The sequence below is a fragment of the Bos grunniens genome, chromosome 17 (genome assembly GCF_055505025.1).
Source record: "Bos grunniens cultivar Pamir isolate PY7600 chromosome 17, Bosgru_T2T1.0, whole genome shotgun sequence".
Lineage (NCBI taxonomy): Eukaryota > Metazoa > Chordata > Mammalia > Artiodactyla > Bovidae > Bos > Bos grunniens.
The window spans coordinates 932,377-954,643 of NC_141181.1; the positions used below are offsets into that span (position 1 = coordinate 932,377).

The 22,267-nt window shown below is 37.9% G+C and overlaps 1 protein-coding gene across 2 annotated transcripts in view; it reads left to right on the forward strand.

Annotated features, from left to right (window-relative positions):
- Window positions 1-22,267, forward strand: part of CPE (carboxypeptidase E) — a 152,312-nt gene that overhangs the window by 113,987 nt on the left and 16,058 nt on the right. The window contains exons 5-7 of one of the 2 annotated variants that reach the window (XM_086346183.1): window positions 927-1,109; window positions 11,601-11,740; window positions 20,499-20,598. In XM_086346183.1, coding sequence (XP_086202309.1) covers window positions 927-1,109; window positions 11,601-11,740; window positions 20,499-20,598 — 423 coding nt within the window. The remainder of the gene's footprint in view (window positions 1-926; window positions 1,110-11,600; window positions 11,741-20,498; window positions 20,599-22,267) is intronic. The other variant, XM_086346184.1, reaches the window with a different exon arrangement.

The window sequence follows — 22,267 nt, forward strand, 5'->3', positions numbered from 1 at the left end:
GGATATTGTTGTTGTTCAGCCTCTAAGTCATGTCTGAGTCTTTGTGACCCTGTGGACTGCAGCATGCCAGGCTTCCCTGTCCTTCACTGTCTCCCGGAGTTTGCTCAAATTCATATCCATTGAGTTGGTGATACCATCCAACCATCTCATCCTCTGTCATCCCCTATTCCTCCTGCCCTCAGTCTTTCTTAGCATCAGAATCTATTCTAGTGAGTCAGCTCTTCACATCAGGTTGCCAAAGTATTGGAGCTTCAGCTTCAGCATCAGTGTTTCCAATGAATGTTTAGTGTTGATTTCCTTCAGGATTGACTGGGTTGACCTTCTTGCTGTCCAAGGAACGCTCAAGAGTCTTCTCCAGCACCACAATTTGAAAGCACCAACACAGGAAACTTTTGAAATTTAGACTTTATGGTTCGTCAATAGCTTGGAAATTTAAAGGACTGGCATATTTGATAATACAGAATAAGAATACTGTGTACCAAAATAGATATTATTTATTTCAGTAGTAGGAGGTTTTTAAAAACTGTAAATTCAGATACTGAAGAATATGTGTGACAGTGGTTCACAGTGCCTATTGGATTTGTACAGGTGCAATTTATAAATTAAAAATTTTAACAATGGAAATCTCCTTACTGTCTTCCCAAGTCCAATTTACTATGTGCTTATCTCTTTTCTTGTGAAGCTTTCAATTCATTAGAAGAATGTACATTCTCCTCAATTTCTACTTTGCAGTATCAGCAGTGGACCTTATAAAACCTGAAAGAAAACTAAGTGTAATTGTTGAGTACTTAAGCCTTCACTCCTTTCCCATAGTGATGTAGCTAAAAATGTATCACCAGGAGATCAACACTAAATCAATCTCCAGAAAACATGCAGTACTAGTTGGTTTGTGTCAGTTTCTTTAGAGTTGTGGCTTTGTTTTCCAGGTAGTGCTCACGAATACAGCTCCTGCCCAGATGACGACATCTTCCAAAGCTTAGCTCGGGCATACTCATCCTTCAACCCCCCAATGTCGGACCCAGATCGGCCCCCATGTCGCAAGAATGATGATGACAGCAGCTTTGTAGAAGGAACGACCAATGGCGCTGCATGGTACAGCGTGCCTGGAGGTGAGTTTCCCTTTCACTCTTCATGTGAGTAGTGACTTTTAAAAAATAATTACCATTTATATTTAGCTTTTGAACTGTGGTGTGGGAGAAGACTCTTGAGAGTCTCTTGGATTGCAAGGAGATTCAACCAGTCAACCCTAAAGGAAATCAATCTTGAACACTTATTAGAAGGATTGATGCTGAAGCTGAAACTCCAATACTTTGGCCACGTGATGAGAAGAACCGACTCATTGGAAAAGACCCTGATGCTGGGAAAGATTGAAGCCAGGAGGAGAAAGGGACAAGAGAGGATGAGATGGTTGGATGGCATTACCGACTCAATGGACATGAGTTTGAGATGTAGAAGAGATGTAGGAAAGGAACTGAAGATATCCACTGGGAAAATACAAATTGAACACTGTTAATTACCCTAGTTTTCAAATTCTGGCCTTAGGGAACAAGATACCATCATGATTATATGTTAGTCATGCTTTGACATATGTAAATGTGTATTTTAGAGGGCTGGCTTTGGCCTTTAGCATATCTTGGTTCACATACCTTTTGTTTTTATTTAATAAGTTCCACTTCATATGGGATGTTTATTTTGTATTCATTGCTGCAGTAAGTTCTATTATCAGTTCAGGAAGCTCTACACATTTTATTGAGTCTGGACATGGAAAAACCCACCTCAGCACAGCTGGAGGAAGCAGTTCTAGACATCAAGGCAGCTCTTATGGCTCTCTGTTCGAGTATGAACTTTGAAGAGCTCTCATTTTTCTGGCTACCTGGATCACTCACAGTTGTGTAGTATCACCTCTAACAAGGATAAAGAGTGAAATGTAAAGATACCATTTTTTTCCTCTGCCTAAGAACAATTTTCTGTGGCCCACCTAAAAGAATAGTGAAAAGAGAATTAGGACAGTAGCAGTACTGGCTAATTATAGGACTTGTTTTGTTTAATATGCTTTTTTTTTTTCTTTGTTTGGTTGAATTATGCCTTGATAAATATATTCTTTCAGATATTTTTCTTTATTACATATGTTTATCTTGTTTTATTTAAAATTGAGATAGTTGATGTACAATACTTTGTAAGTTACAGGTGTACAACATAGTGATTCAGAATTTTTAAAGGCTGTACTCAATTTCTTTGTGCTCAGTTGCTCGGTCATATCTGACTATGTGTGACACCATGGACTGTAGCCCGCCAGGCTCCTCTATCCATATGATTTTTTCAGTCAGGGATATTGGAGTGGGTCGCCATATAAAATATTGGCTGTCTTACCTATGCTATATAATATATCCTTGTAGCTTATTTATTTTATATGTAATAATTTGTACCTCTGCTGCACTCAATATGCCAGCAAATTTGGAAAACTCAGCAGTAGCCATAGGACTGGAAAAGGTCAGTTTTTATTCCAATCCCAAAGAAAGGCAATGCCAAAGAATCCTCAAACTACCACACAATTGCACTCATCTCACATGCTAGAAAAATAATGCTCAAAGTTCTCCAAGCCAGGCTTCAGCAATACATGAACCGTGAACTTCCAGATGTTCAAGCTGGTTTTAGAAAAGGCAGAGGAACCAGAGCTCAAATTGCCCACATCCGCTGGATCATGGAAAAAGCAAGAGAGTTCCAGAAAAACATCTATTTCTGCTTTATCGACTATGCCAAAGCTTTTGACTGTGTGGATCACAATAAACTGTGGAAAATTTTGGAAGAGATGGGAATACCAGACCGCTTGACCTGCCTCTTGAGAAACCTATATGCAGGTCAGGAAGCAACAGTTAGAACTGGACATGGAACAACAGACTGGTTCCAAATAGGAAAAGGAGTATGTCAAGGCTGTATATTGTCACCCTGCTTATTTAACTTCTATGCAGAGTACATCATGAGAAACACTGGGCTGGTAGAAGCACAAGCTGGAATCAAGATTGCCAGGAGAAATATTAATAACCTCAGATATGCAGATGACACCACCCTTATGGCAGAAAGTGAAGAGCAACTAAAAAGCCTCTTGATGAAAGTGAAAGAGGAAAGTGAAAAAGTTGGCTTAAAGCTCAACATTCAGAAAACGAAGATCATAGCATCTGGTCCCATCACTTCATGGGAAATAGATGGGGAAACAGTGTCAGGCTTTATTTTTTGGGGCTCCAAAATCACTGCAGATGGTGATTGGAGCCATGAAATTAAAAGACGTTTACTCCTTGTAAGGAAAGTTATGACCAACCTAGATAGCATATTCAAAAGCAGAGACATTACTTTGCCAACAAAGGTCCGTCTAGTCAAGGCTATGGTTTTTCCAGTGGTCATGTATGGATGTGAGAGTTGGACTATGAAGAAAGCTGAGCGCTGAAGAACGGATGCTTTTGGACTTTGGTGGTGGAGAAGACTCTTGAAAATCCCTTGGACTGCAAGGAGATCCAACCAGTCCATTCTAAAGGAGATCAGTCTTGGGTGTTCTTTGGAAGGAATGATGCTAATCCTGAAACTCCAGTACTTTGGCCACCTCATGTGAAGAGTTGACTCATTGGGAAAGACTCTGATGCTGGGAAAGATTGGGGGCAGGAGAAAAAGGGAACAACAAAGGATGAGATGGCTGGATGGCATCACCGACTTGATGGACGTGAGTTTGAGTGAACTCTGGGAGTTGGTGATGGACAGGCAGGCCTGGCATGCTATGATTAATGGGGTCCCAAAGAGTCAGACATGACTGAGTGACTGAACTGAAATGAATCTCCTTCCCCAATCTTTCCCCTCCCCTCCTTGCTGTCTCCACTGGTAACCACTGGTTAGTTTTCTATATCTGTGAATCTGTTTTTTTTTTTTTTCTTGTTATTGTATTCACTGCTTTATTTTTTAGATCCCATGTATAAGGGACATACAGTATTTATCTTTCTCTGTATGACTTATTTCACTAGGCATAATACCCTCCAAGTCCATCCATGTTGTTGCAAATGACAAATTTTCATTCTTTTTTATAGCTGAGTAGTGTTCCATTGTGTATATATACCACATCTTTATCCACTCATCTGTTGATGGACACTTAGGTTGCTTTCATATCCTGTCAAGTGTAAATAATGCTGCTTGAATGTTGGGGTGTATGTATATTTTTGAATTAGTATTTTTGTCTCTTTTTGAATGTATGTCAGGCTATATGGTATTTCTATTCTTAGTTTGTTCAGAAAGCTTCATACTGTTTTCTGTAGTGTCTGTACCAATTTGCATTTCCTACAACAGTGTTGGAGGGTTCTTCTCTGCATTCTTGTCCACTGATGTTATTTGTGTTCTTTTTGAAGATAGCCATTCTGACAAGTGTGAGATGATATCTCTTGTGGTTTTCATTTGCATTTCTCTGATGACTAATGATGTTGAACATCTTTTCATGTGCCTGTAGGCCATCTGTGTGTCTTCTTTGGAAAAATGTCTATTCAGATCTTTTGCCCATTATTTAATCAAGTTTTTTTTTTTTTTTTTGAGATTTATCTTGAGTTGTATGAATTCCTTACATATTTTCAATATTAGCTCCTTATCCAATATATGATTTGGAAATACTTTCTCTCATTCCTTAAATTGCCTTTTCATTTTGTTGACTGTATCTTTTGCTGTGCAGAAGCTTTCAGTTTGATGCAGTCTCACTTATCAATTTTTGCTTTTGTTATGTGTATTAAGTTGGTGCAAACAAAATGGTTTCAGACTGTGAATTTTAAATTATTATAATTAGGCTCAAATACATGTTTATTAGTCAAAATAGGAACCATTACAATCAACACATTTTTGCCAACAAGAAATAAGTTTGTTTATTCTTAAAACATAAAAATCCATGCTTTGGGATTCAGCAAACTCTAGGAAAGCCTTTTCTGCCTCTTGCTGGTTGTGGAAGCATTTTCTTTGTAAAACGTTATTGAGATTGATAGCTTATGGTGTTTGGTGCCAAGTTTGTGGTCTCCGAAGGAGAAGATTTAACTCTGGAACCAACGCAGTCCAGTCACTCAGAGCTTTGTGCAGCAACATTTTATATAACTGATAGGACAGAGAAAGCTTCTGACATAGAAGCTTCTGACATCAGAAAGTGGTAGAAAGAGTACCCAACTCACTAGTTGAAGCAGAGCATTATATACTTTTCAACTGGATGCTGAGAATAGATAAAAAGAATACCTCAAGGCTGTAAAAGTTCTACCAGACCCTCTCCCAAGGCATGCATCCTGAGATAACTTCAGTACAAGCTTAGCCAGAAGGAATAAGTTCCTGGCAATATATTTATGAATGAGATATATTGTTACTGAGAAACAGTTTCCCAGACAAGATTTGTTACAATTATAATCATTAACATAGAGCCCAAGAAAAGCATAATGGGGTCTAAGAAAAGCATTTTCCTAGAGTAAAATGTATGGCTGCTGTATATTCATTAGCTCCAGATCTAAAGAAAAGCCAGTTCTTTTGGGCAAGATGCATTGTTGCACAAGGCTTAAGGAAAGCATGAGTGAGAATATTCACCTTCTCCTTAAAGGGCCCTGGACTGCCTATCAACCTGCTTAACTCTCTCAAGATGCTTGAAGAAGTGGTAGATGGTTGGCAAGAAGTCAGATGAATATGGTGGACGAGGCCAAACTTCATAACCCAATTCATTCAACTTTTGAAGCATTTGTTGTGTGATGTGTGGTTGGGTGTTGTCATATAGAAGTATTGGGCCCTTTCCATTGACCAATGCGAGATGCAGGCATTGCAGTTTTCAGTGCATCTCATTAATTTGCTGAGCATACTTCTCCGATATAATGGTTTTGCCAAGATTCAGAAAGCTGTGGTGGATCAGATGGCAAAAGACCACTAAACAGTGACCATGATCTTTTTTTGATGCAAGTTTAACTTTAGGAAGTGCTTTGGAGCTTCTTCTTGGTCCAACCACTGAGCTGGCTATTGTCAGTTATTGTTGTGTACAATCCACTTTTTGTTGCACATCACAATCTGATTGAGAAATGATTCATTGTTGTTACGTAGAATAAGAGAAGATGACACTTATAAAATGATTTTTTAAAATTTTCAATCAGCTTACTTATTTAACTTTTTCACCTTTTCAATTTGCTTCAAATGCCTCATGACTGTAGAATGATTGATGTTGAGTCTTCATCAACTTCTCATGTAGTTGTAAGAGGGTCAGTGTTGATGATCTTATCAGTTGGTCATTGTCAACTTCCAAAGGCCAGCCACTGTGCTCCTCATCTTCAAGGGTCTTGTCTCCATTGTCAAACCTCTTGAACTACTGCTGCATTGTATGTTCATTGTGAAGAAAGCTGAGCGCCGAAGAATTGATGCTTTTGAACTGTGGTGTTGGAGAAGACTCTTGAGAGTCCCTTGGACTGCAAGGAGATCCAACCAGTCCATTCTGAAGGAGATCAGCCCTGGGATTTCTTTGGAAGGAATGATGCTAAAGCTGAAACTCCAGTACTTTGGCCACCTCATGAGAAGGGTTGACTCATTGGAAAAGACTCTGATGCTGTGAGGGATTGGGGGCAGGAGGAAAAGGGGACAACAAAGGATGAGATGGCTGGATGGCAACACCGACTCGATGGACATGAGTTTGTGTGAACTCTGGGAGATGGTGATGGACAGGGAGGCCTGGCGTGCTGCGATTCATGGGGTCATAAAGAGTCGGTCACGACTGAGTGACTGAACTGAACTGAACTAGCAGTTCCTGTGCTAAATGCATTGTTATTGCAAGTTGTCTCCACTGCTTTATGACCCATTTTGAACTCAAATCAGAAGATCACTCAAATTTGCTTTTTGTCTAACATCATTTCTATAGTCTAAAATAAATATAAAATAAACAGCAAGTAATGGCATTAGCAAAAAACATAAAGCTAGACATTGCGCAGTAAAATGTTGTATAACATAACCACATTTATTTAAGAATGCATTCCAGTATCAAATGACAAAATTCAACAATGCAAAACCACAAACACTTTTGCACTAATCTAATACTTTTAGTGTCATACCCCACAAATTTAGTTAAGACCAATGTTGGGAGTTTTTTCTCTGTTTCCTTCTAGGAACTTTATAGTTCAAAGTCTTGAATTTAATCCTTTAACCCATTTTAAATTAATTTTTGTGTTAGTGTAAGATAAAAGTCCCATTTGTTGCTTTTACAGGTATGTATCAAGTTTTCTCAAGACGTTTTATTAAAGAGACTATCTTATTTCCATTGAGCATTCTTGGTTCTGTTATCAAATATTCAGTTCATTTCAGTTCAGTTGCTCAGTTGTGTCCGACTCTTTGCAACCCCATAAATTGCAGCACACCAGGCCTCCCTGTCCATCACCAACTCCCGGAGTTCACTGAGACTCACGTCCATCGAGTCAGTGATGCCATCCAGCCATCTCATCCTCTGTCTTCCCCTTCTCCTCCTGCCCCCAATCCCTCCCAACATCAGTCTTTTCCAATGAGTCAACTCTTCGCATGAGATGGCCAAAGTACTGGAGTTTCAGCTTTAGCATCATTCCTTCCAAAGAACACCCAGGACTACTCTCCTTAGTTGGCTGTATATATCAGGGTTTATTTCTGGGCTCATTCTTGATTTTGTTCAGTGATATGTGTCTGTTTTTATGCTGATACCAAACTTTTGATTATTTTAGTTTGGTAGTATGGCTTGCAATGCAGGTAGCCTGGGTTCAATCACTGGGTTGAGAAGATCCCCTGGAGTAGGAAATGGCTACCCATTCCAGTATTCTTGCCTGGAGAATTCCATGGACAGAGGAATCTGGTTGGCTACAGTCCATGGGGTTGCACAGTTGGACATGACTGAGTGACTAACACTTTCACTTTTCACTTGAAATAAAGAAGTTCTTATTTTTTCTTTGTTCTTTTTTTTCAAGATTGTTTTGGCTACTCAGTGTCTTTTGTGATTCTATATGCATTTTAGGATATTTTTCTGCTAGCTTTGTCAAAAACGTCATTGAGATTTTGATAGGGATTGTATTCAATCTATAGACAGTTTTGAGTGCTATGGATATTTTAACAGTATTAAATTTATGAACATGGGATATCTTTCCATTATCATTGTACCTTCTTTCATTTCTTTCTTTCTTTTTTTTTTATCACTGTCTTATAGTTTTCTTTGTTCAGCTCTTTCATCTCCTTGGTTAAATTTGTTCCTAAGTATTTTATTGTTTTTGTTGCTATTGTGAGATTGATTTCTTAATATGTTTGTTGGATAGTTTTTGTTAGCAGATAGAAATGTAACTGATCTTTGTACGTTGATTTGGTATCCTGAAACTTTAATGAATTATTTTATTAGTCCGAATAGTTTTGTGTGTGTGTGTATGTGCTTGGTAGTCTCTAGTGTTTTCTTTATATAAAGTCATATCATTACAGACAGAGATAATTTTACTTCTTCCTTTCTAACATGTGTGTCTTTTATTTATTATTCTTGCCTCATTTCTCTGGCTAGGACTTCTAAAACTATATTGAATAGGAATGGTGAGAGTAGACTTCCTTGTCTTGTTCTTGATCTTAAAGGAGAAGCTTTAAATCTTTCGACATTGAGTATGTTAGTTGTGGAATTGTCATATATGGACTTTATTATGTTAAAGTATGTTCCTTTTCTACCCAACCTGTTGAGAGTTTTTATCATTAAAACATGCTGAATTTTTTCAGGTGATTTTTCTTCATATTTTGAGATGATCACTTAATTTTTATCTTTCATTCTATTAATGCAGTATATTATATTTGTTGATTTGTCTTTGTTGAACCATCCTTGCATCCTAGGGATAAATTTCACTCAATCATGGTGTATGATGTTTTTTATGTGCTGTTGAATTCAGTTTGCTAATTTTTTGTTGAGAATTTTTGCATCTTTATTCATCATGATAATTAGCCTGTAATTTCTTTTTCTGTAGTATCTTTATCTGGCTTTGAAATCAGCATTATGCTGGACTTGTAAAAAAAAGTTTGAGAGTGTTCCCTTCTCTTCAGTTTTTTTGGAAGATTTTGATGAGGATTGATGTTAATTCTTCTTTAAATGTTTGGTAGAATTCATCAGTGAAACCTGATTCTGGGCTTTCCTTTTTGCAAAGTTTTTGATTACTGATTCAATTTCCCTATTAGTAATTGATTTGTTTTGATTTTCTGTTTCATAAGTTGTATGTTTCTGGGAATGTATCCATTTCTTCTAGGTTGTCCAGGTGTTGGCTTATAATTGTTCACAGTCTTTTATGATCCTTTGCATTTCTATGGTATTAGTTGAAATGTCTCCCCTTTCTTTTATTCTTGGTAAGTCTAACTACAGCTTTGTCTATTTTATCTTTTTCAAAAACCAGTCATGTGTACCCATGGCTGATTCATGTTAATGTATGGTAAAAAAATCACAATATTGTAAAGCAATTATTCTCCAATTAAAATAAATAAATAAAACATAAGAGAAAATTTTAAAAAAGCCCTTAGATTTATCTTTTCTTTTATTTATATTTTTTATTTTTATTTATCTTTATTTTATTTTATTTATATTTATTTATTTATCTTTTCTTATCTTTTCCCTGCCTCTATTTCATTTATTTCTGCTTTGATCCTTGTTATTCCCATCCTTCTGCAATTTTGTGCTTGATTTGTTCATTTTCTAGTTTTCTTAAAGTGTAAGATTAAATAATTTATTTTACATATTTCTTTTTTGTTTTAAATGTAAGCATTTATCATAATAATTTTCTTTCTTAGGATTGCTTTTGCTACATCTCATAAGTTTTGGTAGGTTGTGTTACTATTTTCATTTGTTCAAGATATTTTGGTTTCCCTTTGACTTGTTCAAGTGTGTGTTGTTTACTTTTCTACATGTTTGTGAATTTTCTAGTTTTTCTCTTGTTATGATTTCTAGTTCTGTACCATTGTGGTTGGAAAAAATAGTTGGCATGATTTCAGCCTACCCTAGTCTGCTGAGATTTTTTTTGTAACCTATGATATGATCTATCCTAGAGAATGTTCCATGTTGGATGGCTTGTTCTGTATGGCTATTAGGTTCATATAATATAAAGTATAGTTCAAGGCCAGTGTTCCCTTGCTGAGACTGTATGGATGGTCTAGTTATCCATTATTGGAAGTGGGATACTGAAGTCCCCTACTGTTATAGTACTGTGGTCATTCCTCTTTTCAGACCTATTAGTATTTGCTTAATATATTTAAATACTCCAATGTTGAGTGTTTGTGTATTTTTGATAGTTGTATCATCCTTTGATGAATTGACCCCTTTATCAAAATATAATGATATTTGTCTCTTATTACAGTTTTTGGCTTAAACTGTATTTTGTCTGAGAAAAGTACTGCTACCTCTTCTCTCTTTTGGTTTTCATAAGCACTGAATATCTTTTGTCATCCCTTCACTTTGAGCTTATGTGTGTTCTTAAACCTGAAGTGAGTTTCTTGTAGGCACCACATAGTTGGGTCTTGTTTTTTTTTTAATCTATTCAGCTACTCTATGCCTTTTGATTAAAGAATTTAATCTGTTTACATTTAAAATAATTATTGATAGGTAAGGCCTTGCTGTATTGTTGTCTTCTGTTTTGAAGTTACCTTGTTCCTTTCTTCTTCTCTTGCTGTCTTTCTTTATGAATTGATGATTTTCTACAATGGTATGCTTTGATTCTTTTATCTTTACTGTTTTTGAATAGGTTTTTGCTTTATGGTTACCATGTGGCTTACATAAAACATCATATAGTGTAATAGTCCATTTTAGGCTGTCAACAACTTAACTTTGATTGCAAGCAAAACTTTACCCCACATTTTATGTTTTGATGCCACAATTTACATCTTTCCATTTTGTGTATCTATGAACAGATTATTGTAGCTATACTTATTTTTAATATTTAAAAAACTTTATAGTAAAGTGAATAATACACTTTCATATTACAGTACTAGAATATTCTGAATCTAACTATATACTTACCTTTACCAATGTATTGTATGTTTTTATATGTTTTCATATTACTAATTAGGTTTCTTTGGCACTAAGCTACCCCACCTTAGGGAAGGAGGTGATACAGGTAAAGTGAAACTGTTCCTCTTCCTCACTTCAACGTGTCCAGTCTTGAATTTTTTTCTCCAATAGTGTGCTTTAACTTTTCCATTAGATTCCTGAACTTCCACAAACACATTCTATTCATGGGTAATTGTTAAGATTTGTATTTTTGGGGGGAGGGAAGACAGTAGAAAATTCCTGCTTCACCTTTTTGATGATTGCACTCTCCTGTTGTCTTTGAAGTTGATTCCAGCACTGTGGAATGTGGCTGATACTTGCTTTAGGACTATACAACAGCAATGCATTACACTAAATGACTGCTTGTGCTTGTGAAGTGGTAACTATCCCCCAAGTATGTTGTTCCTTCTCATACAGTAGGTGATTTCACTTGCAATTTCCCACAGTCTCCTCAAGATGCATGGATTGGTACAGTATTTACCTAGCTGTCAGCAGAACAGTCGGTGTGGGTTCTAGTCACCACATGCATAATTTAACTTTTCATTTGGTGTTTTGGCAGGAATGCAAGATTTCAATTACCTCAGCAGCAACTGCTTTGAGATTACTGTGGAGCTTAGCTGTGAAAAGTTTCCACCTGAAGAGACTTTGAAGAACTACTGGGAGGATAACAAAAACTCCCTCATTAGCTACATTCAGCAGGTAAACCCAGTCTCCAGCATAAAATAGGAGGTCTAAGTGCACAATAGTAACTTGGTGAACAATAGTCTCCTAAGAGGATCCCAGACTATATGAATCCACCTGACCCAAAGTGAGAATGCTACATTTGGAAAAATGCATCAGTCGTGATTCAAATAGTCTTTCATTTGTAATTGGTTTTTTAGTTCATGAATATTTGCTGAGAACTGATTAAACTGGAGTTATGGAAAGGTAGGGTGACACCCTCTTTTCTTTCATATTGCATTAATTAAGGGCAATCCTAGGATACTCCTCTACCCTGATCACTTTGGATTTGTCAGACATTCCAGGTAGGACCAAATCTAGAATGAAGTAAATGAAGCACCCAGGATGAAAAATTTAATGAGCCATTCACTCCCAGGGTTATGCAGGTGTAGGATCAGCACCTAGGAGTGAAAGTCTCCTTATGCCTCACTTGTCACAGCCCAGACTCAACTGGAGATGAGGTAATGGCAATGATGGGTAAGTTACATTTACTGGGCATTAACTCTTTCCCTGGCATTATCCTAAATGCCTTACATGTAGTAATTGATTAATTTAATTGTCACAACTCCATAAGGAACGTTATATCATCAGCAACATCGTCTTATTTTATTCCACCACCATTATCATCCATGAATTAAAAATAAGAAATCAGAAGCACAGAGAAGTTAAACAACTTGCCTGAAGTTATTCTGCCAGAATCCAGGCTGTCTAGTTCCAGAATCACCATGCTGTATTGCCTCTCATGACATAAATTTAGATCTTTAGCAGAGAGTCACTGTACAGAAATTTGTAGAATCTCACCATGTGTCAGAATGAAATACCTACCTGTTCAGACTTGATCCAGGCCAGTTCCCTGTAGCTCCACCCCTATGTACTAGGTAGAGACTGACACCAGGGGCAGTACTGTTGGGAAAGACCTAAGGACTCTGTTCTTTGCTTGCAGTGCCTTGACAGTTTCACTTTCCATTCTGTATGTGGCCATTTACATCCAAAGTCAGGAAGAGTAATGTTAGTTTCATATACTGGCAGGTAGTATAGACTGATTTTTAAACTAATTTGATATAAACAAATGCTATTATATAGATAAGTAGCTATTTGCACATACATGTACATATAAACGGGCTTCCCAGGTGGTATTAGTGGTAAAGAACCTGCTTGCCAATGCAGGAGACATAAGAGACACCAAGTTTGATCCCTGGGTCAGGAAGATCCTCTGGAGAAGGGAATGGCAACCCACTCCAGTGTTCTTGCTTGGGAAATTCCAAGGACAGAGGAACCTGGTGGGCTACAGTCCATAGGGTTGCAAAGAATAGGACACCACTGAAGTGACTTAGCTCACACCCACAGGTACATAGAAATATATACACGTGAACCCAATACATTAAAAATGTGAAATCAGCTTAAGAATTCTTTTACACTTGTCAAGTATCCATGCTGCTGCTGCTAAGTCACTTCAGTGGTGTCTGACTCTGTGTGACCCCATGGATGGCAGCCCACCAAGCTCCCCCATCCCTGGGATTCTCCAGGCAAGAATGCTGGAGTGGGTTGCCATTTCCTTCTCCAATGGATGAAAGTGAAAAGCGAGAGTGAAGTTGCTCAGTCGTGTCTGACTCTTGGCGACCCCATGGACTGCATGGGGACATAGAGACAGCCTACCAGGCTTCTCTGCCCACGGGATTTTCCAGGAAGAGTACTGGAGTGGGTTGCCATTGCCTTCCACAAGTATCCATATACCTTACCAAAAGGTATTATCATGGAAGAGATACAGTGATGACAGTTATTAAAAAACATCCATTATACAGGATTTTTATGTCAGTGGAATTAACATAAAAGTGCATGTTAACACAAAAAGATATTTTCAACAACAAAGCTAAAGATAATTAGCTATGTTGATTCTGAAAAAACTTGAGTGGGCACCCTTGTAGAATGTTGTTTGAGGAGAGCTATATTTGGATGGATATTTTAAGAGCAAAATTTAAAAGTAAAGTTGTAGCCTGAGTAAGTAAGATGGGGCTATTTGGTGTGTTCTTTGCTTAGATAGCAAAGAATCCTTCCTTAATTCAATGCTTTTCATTTTATTTATTAATTTTTACAGCAAAAATTTATTAAGCTACTTTTGTGTCCTGCTGCTGCTGCTGCTAAGTCGCTTCAGTCGTGTCTGACTTTGTGCGACCCCATAGACGGCAGCCCACCAGGCTCCGCCGTCCCTGGGATTCTCCAGGCAAGAACACTGGAGTGGGTTGCCATTTCCTTCTCCAATGCATGAAAGTGAAAAGTGAAAGTGAAGTCGCTCAGTCGTGTCTGACTCTTAGCGGCCCCATGGACTGCAGCCTACCAGGCTCCTCCGTCCATGGAATTTTCCAGGCAAGAGTACTGGAGTGGGGTGTCCTAGGCACCCTATAAGGCTCTGGGGAGAGTGTGTTTCATCTTAAGTTCAGATATCAATACCTAACTACAAGAGAGGATGATAAATGCTAAAATAAAGAGCAATGGCAGTACACAGAAGGGTCCTTAACCCAGTGCTGCCAGTTCAGAAAAGGCTTCTTGGAGCTATGCTCTAGGATTCCCTACAGTTGATGTCAGTAAAATTATTACCCCATCAACAATTAAAAGAAAATGTTCAGCTGCTATTTAAGTTCTTATTCTAATTTATTTATTTTTGACTGTGCTGAACCTTCATTGCTGCACATGAACTTATTCTAGTTGCAGTGACTTGGAGCTACTCTCAGTTGTGGTGTGCAAACTTCTTATTGTGGTGTCTTCTCTGGTTGCAGAGCATGGGTTCTAGAGTGTGCAAGGTCAGTAGTTGTGGTGCCCAGGCTCAGTTGCTGTGGTGCATGGTTATGGCATGTGGAATCTTCCTGGACCAGGGGTTGAACCTATGTTCCCTGGATTGGCTGGTGGATTCTTAACCACTAAACTACAAAGGAAGTCCTATCTTAGTTCTTGAGAAAAATTGCACTATAAAACAAAACCCAAATGTGTGCCATCAGAAAGAGTAGAATGATTGTCATATTTATGGTGGCACTTGCATTAATTAATCTAAAACCTGTATCAGTTTATGTAAGAATCAGCTGAAAATAAGAGGGATCAGATGATACAGTCCTGTTTTATGCCACTTGAAATGAAAGTTTGATCTGTCGACAGATCCCTGTGACCCATCCTGGTGTGACATCACTATTATTGTACAGAATGTATGGAAGCAGTAAGATTGGTATTTGCAGTGAACTCACACCAGCTTGCCTCAAAGGACACTCCAGATTAGGGAATCAAAGGCTGGTGGAATATTAGTGAAGGCTTCCAGAAGTTCTGTGTTGAAATTATTTCACGACAGTGGAATATGGTGGTGATAAATAATTGAACACCTGGGCCTAAAATCTAATCATTGACTAGTTTTATAACAAATGGAAAAATAGGTGATTCAGTTCATTTCAGTTCAGTCGCTCAGTTGTGTCTGACTCTTTGAGACGATAGGGACTGCAGCATGCCAGGCCTCCCTGTCCATCACCAACTCCCGAGGGCTACCCAAACTCATGTCCATTGAGTCGGCGATGCCATCCAACCATCTCATCCTCTGTTGTCCCCTTCTCCTCCTGCTGTCAATCTTTTCCAGCAACAGGGTCTTTTCAAATGAGTCAGCTCTTCTCATCAGGTGGCCAAAGTATTGGAGTTTCAGCTTCAGCATCAGTCCTTCCAATGAACACCCAGGACTGATTTGCTTTAGGATGGACTGGTTGGATCTCCTTGCAGTCCAAGGGACTCTCAAGAGTCTTCTCCAACACCACAGTTCAAAAGCATCAGTTCTTTAGCACTCAGCTTTCTTTATAGTCCAACCATCACATCCATACTTGACTACTGAAAAAACCATAGCCTTGACTAGATGGACATTTGTTGGCAAAGTAATGTCTCTGTTTTTTAATATGCTGTCTAGGTTGGTCATAACTTTCTTTACAAGGAGCAAGCATCTTTTAATTTCATGGCTGCAATCACCATCTGCATGATTTTGGAGCTAAATAAATAAGTAAATAAAGTCAGCTGCTGTTTCTCTATTTCCCATGAAGTGATGGGACCCGATGCCATGATCTTTGTTTTCTGAATGTTGATCTTTAAGCCAACTTTTTCACTGTCTTCTTTCACTTTCATCAAGAAGCTCTTTACTTCTTCTTCTTCACTTTCTGCCATAAGGGTGGCATCATCTGCATATCTGAGGTTATTGTTATTTCTCCCAGAAATCTTAGTTCCAGCCTGTGCTTCATCCAGCCCAGTGTTTCTCATGATGTACTCTTCATATAAGTTAAATAAGCAGGGTGACAGTATACAGCCTTAATGTACCCATTTTCCTATTTGGAACCAGTCTGTTGTTCCATGTCCAGTTCTAACTGTTGCTTCCTGACCTGCATACAGGTTTCTCAAGAGGCACGTCAGATAGTCTGGTATTCCCACAGAATTTTCCACAGTTTATTGTGATCCATGCGGCTTTGGCATAGTCAATAAAGCAGAAATAGATGTTTTTCTGGAACTCTCTTGCTTTTTTGATGATCCAGTGGATGTTGGCAATTTGATTCTGGTTCCTTTGCCTTTTCTAAATCCAGCTTGAACATGTGAAAGTTCACAGTTCCCGTATTGCTGAAGCCTGGCTTGGAGAATTTTGAGCATTACTCTACCAGCATGTGAGATGAGTGCAATTGTGAGGTAGTTTGAGCATTCTTTGGCATTGCCTTTCTTTGGGATTGGAATAAAAACTGACCTTTTCCAGTCCTGTGGCCACTGCTGAGTTTTTCAAATTTGCTGACATATTGAGTGCAGCACTTTCACAGCATCATCTTTCAGGATTTGAAATAGCTGAACTGGTATTCCATCACCTCCACTAGCTTTGTTCATAGTGATGCTTCCTAAGGCCCACTTGACTTCACATTCCAGCATGTCTGTCTCTTGGTGAGTGATCACACCATTGTGATCATCTGAGTCATGAAGATCTTTATTGTATAGTTCTTCTGTGTATTCTTGCCACCTCTTCTTAATATCTTCTGCTTCTGTTAGGTCCATACCATTTCTGTCCTTTATTGAACCCATCTTTGCATGAAATGTTCCCTTGGTATCTCTAATTTTCTTGAAGAGATCTCTAGTCTTTCCCACTCTATTGTTTTCCTCTATTTCTCTGCACTGATCACTGAGGAAGGCTTTCTTTTCTCTCCTTGCTATTCTTTGGAACTCTGCATTCAAATGGGTATATCTTTCCTTTTCCCCTTTGCTCTTTGCTTCTCTTCATTTCACAGCTATTTATAAGGCCTCATCAGACAGCCATTTTGCTTTTTTTCATTTCTTTTCCATGGGGATGGTCTTGATCTCTGTCTCCTATACAATGTCACGAACCTCGATCCATAGTTCATCAGACACTCTATCAGATCTAGTGTCTCAAATCTATTTCTCACATCCACTGTATGATTGTAAGGGGTTTGATTTAGGTCATAACTGAACGATCTAGTGGTTTTCCCTACTTTCTCCTATTTAAGTTTGAATACAGCATAAGGAGTTCATGATCTGAACCACAGTCAGCTCCCGGTCTTGTTTTTGCTGACTGTATAGAGCTTCTCCATCTTTGGCTGCAAAGAATATAATCAATCTGATTTTGGTGTTGGCCATCTGGTGATGTCCATGTGTAGAGTCTTTTCTTGTGTTGTTGGAAGAGGGTGTTTGCTATGACCAGTGCGTTCTCTTGGCAAAGCTCTATTGGTGATTAGGAGATCCAATTCAATGATTGGTTGAGAAGAAATCTATTGCAGAGCCTTAAAAGGGTGTTTTTAGGACCTCGAGTTGTAAAGTTAATCAACGTAAATAGTTTTCTAAGAAGAGCTCCTATGCAATAGCCATGGAACTGTCTAGTTCTCAAAATTTCCAAAGAATTTTTCAAAGAATGGTTCATGAGCACTTGCCTCAGACTCATCTAGATTATTGTTAAAAATGAGTTTTCAGTCCCAACACTGAATCACATTCCTTGAAGGGCAGGACCCGAGTCTCCATTTCAGCAAGCCCTCTGGAGGACACTTAAGTATTTGAAGATTTAAAGGTTATTGACATTAAACTATTCTAGCGACAATGAAAATTTAATTTTTTTTTTTGTTTTTAGCCTTGCTTGATTGAAATGTCTAGAATCTGGGGAAGGAGAATTATAGGAAGAACAAGTGTAGTAAAATAACTTGCCCAGATATGAGTGAAATTTATTAATAAACTTCTGGGGTTTCTTTTGCAAACACCATAAAGTAACTGTTTTCCAGTCTGCATTCCTGTGGAGTTCTAGTAGCCCATAACATTTCCATTGAGGTTTATTCCTATAGTGGAAAATTTCAAACAGAAAAATAATGTTCCATAATTGGCGTATCATACATTTATTTATTTAACCATCAGGTTGGTTTGTTTCTCACCTTTGGTTCTTGTCTCATAGTAACAAAGATTTAGAATGATGGACTAAAGGGTTTGAAACAACAGAAAAGTTGCAGTTCAGTTATAGCTCAAGCAGACAGAACATTTATTAAAGAGACGTGGAAGTGGGCCAACCTGAAAGGAATCATAACAATCCCTCTTGGCTTCTCCTTTTATACTTCCTGTCTCTTCCTCTTGGTTCTGTCCTGTGCAAAATAGGGCCTGTACTCACCACCTATCAGGAAAGGGCATACCCTCAAGGCTAGTTGGCACTTGCAAGTTACACAGCCACAGTCTCTGTTGTGCATGTCTTTCCCATCATTCAGTTTGTACAATCAGATATATGTATATATGAACACATACATATTTATGACTATGTAAAAATTCATAAATCCATACATATTATGAGTATTTATGAGCGCTTAATGGGCTCCTAGCTGTTTAAGGTTACTTGAAGAAGCCCCTGTGGTTAGTTTGTATTCACTATGTGCCTAGGGTGCATGTGCAGGAGTTGGAAAAGTCTCTGTGGTTATTTTTGTAGCATATCTGTGAGCTCTCCTGGGTGTGTTTAGGATGGGGTTTAGAGATCAGCTTGCATCCTTTTCGGCTAGGCCACTGCTTGTTGCTCATGCCTAATTTCCTACCTAACATAGCTATTTGTTAATCACATACTGTAATTTAAGTCTTGGGTTGCAGAGGCAGAAAAACATACAATTATGAATATTAGTGGGTATATTTATACCTAATGTAGGTGAATTATATGTTTTTGAAGTGATTGATTTATTTTTTAAATGATGAGGACATTTTAAACATATATCAGGATTATAGTGCCCCAAGATGAATAAATTAATCTCTACAATTTTTCTAATACTTTTACCATGTGAATTTCATTAAGAAAGCTAACTTCTCTTGTTTCCAGTAGCTAAATTTCAGTCTCATTCAATTTTGGTTGGCTAATCCATAGGTGAATCTTGGGGAAAAGATTAAAAATATCTTTTTGTTTTAAAATTGTGTTTACTCTCTTCTCACTTTACTGGTTGCCATTAAAATTATTATTATTACTGCAAATGTATCACTTTTTACAAAAATGTTTATTTGGCTGCATTGGATCTTAGTTTTAGTACATAGGATTTTCGATCTTTGGCATGCAGGATTTTTTAGTTGTGGCATGTGGGATCTAGTTCTCTGACCAGGGATCAAACTCAGGCCTCCTGCATTGAGGGCACACAGTCTTAGCCACTGAACCACCCAGAAAGTCCCTGTATCACTTTTTTATCATGAGTAAATTGCGTTTAGAGAAAAGAATTATGTGTTACTTAAAGAGTTTTGCTTTTTTAAAAAATAGAAAATTCAAAAAAATTTTACTAGTATACAAAGGGTATCTCTTTGATAAAACATTTTACCACTGCCATATTTACTCTCCAGTGACAAAGGGACACATGAGATTTATTCTATTTTCTGTAGGAAAATATGTAAATATCATCAATAGCAAAAGAAAATTTATTTTCTGGGGTCATATGAGTGAAGAGCAACTGGAGTGGGGTGGATGGTGTTTTGCTAAATTATCAAGATTGATAGATTATCATTTGATATTCCAGAAGCAGTACTTTCTCAAAGACCTTAAGTGACCCTCCTTTACTTCAAATACGTGTTGACTTGGTTGAATTATCATTTAGAAATAAAATTGTTTTTGTAGTTTTCATTGTAGTAGTTAGTTGATGACAGCAACTTAATTCAATAGCTTGTTCTCAACATAAACTCTTCTTTTTTATTAATAAACCCAGTTTTCAGTTAGTAAGTTCACTGACTTTTCATGCACTGATTTTCAACCAAAATAATATTATTAGTGGGTTTAATGCAAAAATATTCACAATATATATATATCCTTTTATCTAAAAGGAACAAGTATTGAAGGGCTATAACGTGATATCTTGTTAACTGATACGTGGCATATAAAGTATACATAATTGACCAAATTTAAAATAGAAAGCAATGAAATATGTTCAGACCAGAACTGTTTTACACATTGACAGGTTTTTTGTTTGTTTGTTTGTTTTGGTAGTTTGGAAGGTACTTCAAAGTCTTATTTGACTCAGAATAAGATATCAATTTTCCAGGGGTTACTTCTCATTTGTCTACTTGAGAAAAAGCAGAGTAAAGAATGTACAAAAAATTCAGTGACTTTTTGAGCTTGTTTTGATACCTAAACAATAGAAATCTTCAGTATTTTGCTAGAAAATAAGGAGATGTTTGATATGAAGCATGTTTTTAGGTTGTTTCTAATACAAATTTTTTTGGTTATTCTTGACCATCACAGATACACCGAGGAGTTAAAGGATTTGTCCGAGATCTTCAGGGTAACCCAATTGCTAACGCCACCCTCTCTGTGGAAGGAATAGACCATGATGTCACATCTGGTGGGTGTTCTTTGCTGTGATCAGAGGCTCTAGTATTGCATATGAGACCGTGGCTACTTCTTAGCATAGTTACATTCTTATACTGTTCTGTGCAAAGCAATTAAATGCCTCATGTCTCTTTACACTCTCTCCAGCTTTGATCTAGTTAAATTTTTATCTGGGGAACAGGTCAGGTAGTTACTTAGGAGGGCTGTGAGGCAGGGCCGTCTGTGAGACTCTTTGCAGTTGTCAAGGCAAAGGAAGATGAACCAGCTGGAATTAAAATGCTGTATCCTAATGATCTCTCCTAAGAAGGGCTTCCCTGGTGGCTCAGAGGGTAAAGTGTCTGCCTGCAATGCGGGAGACTTGGGTTCGATCCTTGGGTCAGGAAGACCCCCTGGAGAAGGAAATGGCAACCCACTCCAGTACTCTTGCCTGGAAAATCCCATGGAGAAGTCTGGTGGGCTACAGTCCATTATCGCAAAGAGCTGGACACGACTGAGCGACTTCACTATCACTTTCAAGAAGAGATTCTAAAGAGCTGTTAATTGGTGGACCTCAGGAGGGAGCAGAAGAGTAGGAAGGAGGTTAACTGCCTGTGTTTTGTTGTCTAGGATGTCCCATCCATTTCTTCATTTAATCTGTGTCATAAAGCCATATGTATCCAAGGCTGAAAAGGACCTTACAGGATTGAAGTTTATGTTGTTTCTAGGTTTAAAGCCCTCTTTCCATTTTCCTAGTTTGGGGAAAATGATGTGTTTTTCTGGCAAACCTATCTACTACTAGCAAGTCGCCTCAGTTGTGGCCGACTCTGTGCCACCCCACAGATGGCAGCCCACCAGGCTCCGCCGTCCCTGGGATTCTTCAGGCAAGAACACTGGAGTGGGTTGCCATTTCCTATCTACTCCTGTTAATAAACATCTCTCCAACTCATTTTAGTGTAATTCTCATTTGTTGGCATCTTATCAAAAACAATAATATCTTTTTAGCTATAAATTCTGTTTATACATGTTTCAAGACCTTAGCATTAATTAACCTTTAAATTAGTTCCCAAACATCCTATACCGTTAACTCTTATTTAATCTCCACATTTATAATTTGTATTTTTTAATCTTGAATATTTGTTTTCTAAAAATCCATTTATTTATTCAAACAACAATGCTTTTCAACACCCGATGAAGTGCCAGCCCACCTTCTGGACCAATATGCCAGAATCTGTGCCAAATTATTGCTCCCTTCACCCCTGGGGCGGGACTTCTTGAAGGACCTAGGCCGTGCACCCTATGGCCACAAGCAACTGCTTTTGTTAACATTAGTAACATATAAACATTATTTTCTCTGCATTCCAGATGTGAAAATTTTAGGAAAATCTCACGTTGGCAGTATAAATAGGTAGAAAGGAATGAAATCTGAGGAGCAGGTTCTGGGACTAGCTTTTTTAAAAAACAATTTATTTTTTATTGAAGGATAATTGCTTTACAGGATTTTGCTGTTTTCTGTCAAACCTCAACATGAATCAGCCATAGGAATACATATCTCCCCTCCCCTTTGAACCTCCCTCCCACCTCCCTCCCCATTCCACCGCTCGAGGATGATACAGAGCCCCTGTTTGAGTTTCCTGAGCCATACAGCAAATTCCCATTGACTATCTATTTTACATATGGTAATGTAAGTTCCATGTTACTCTTAA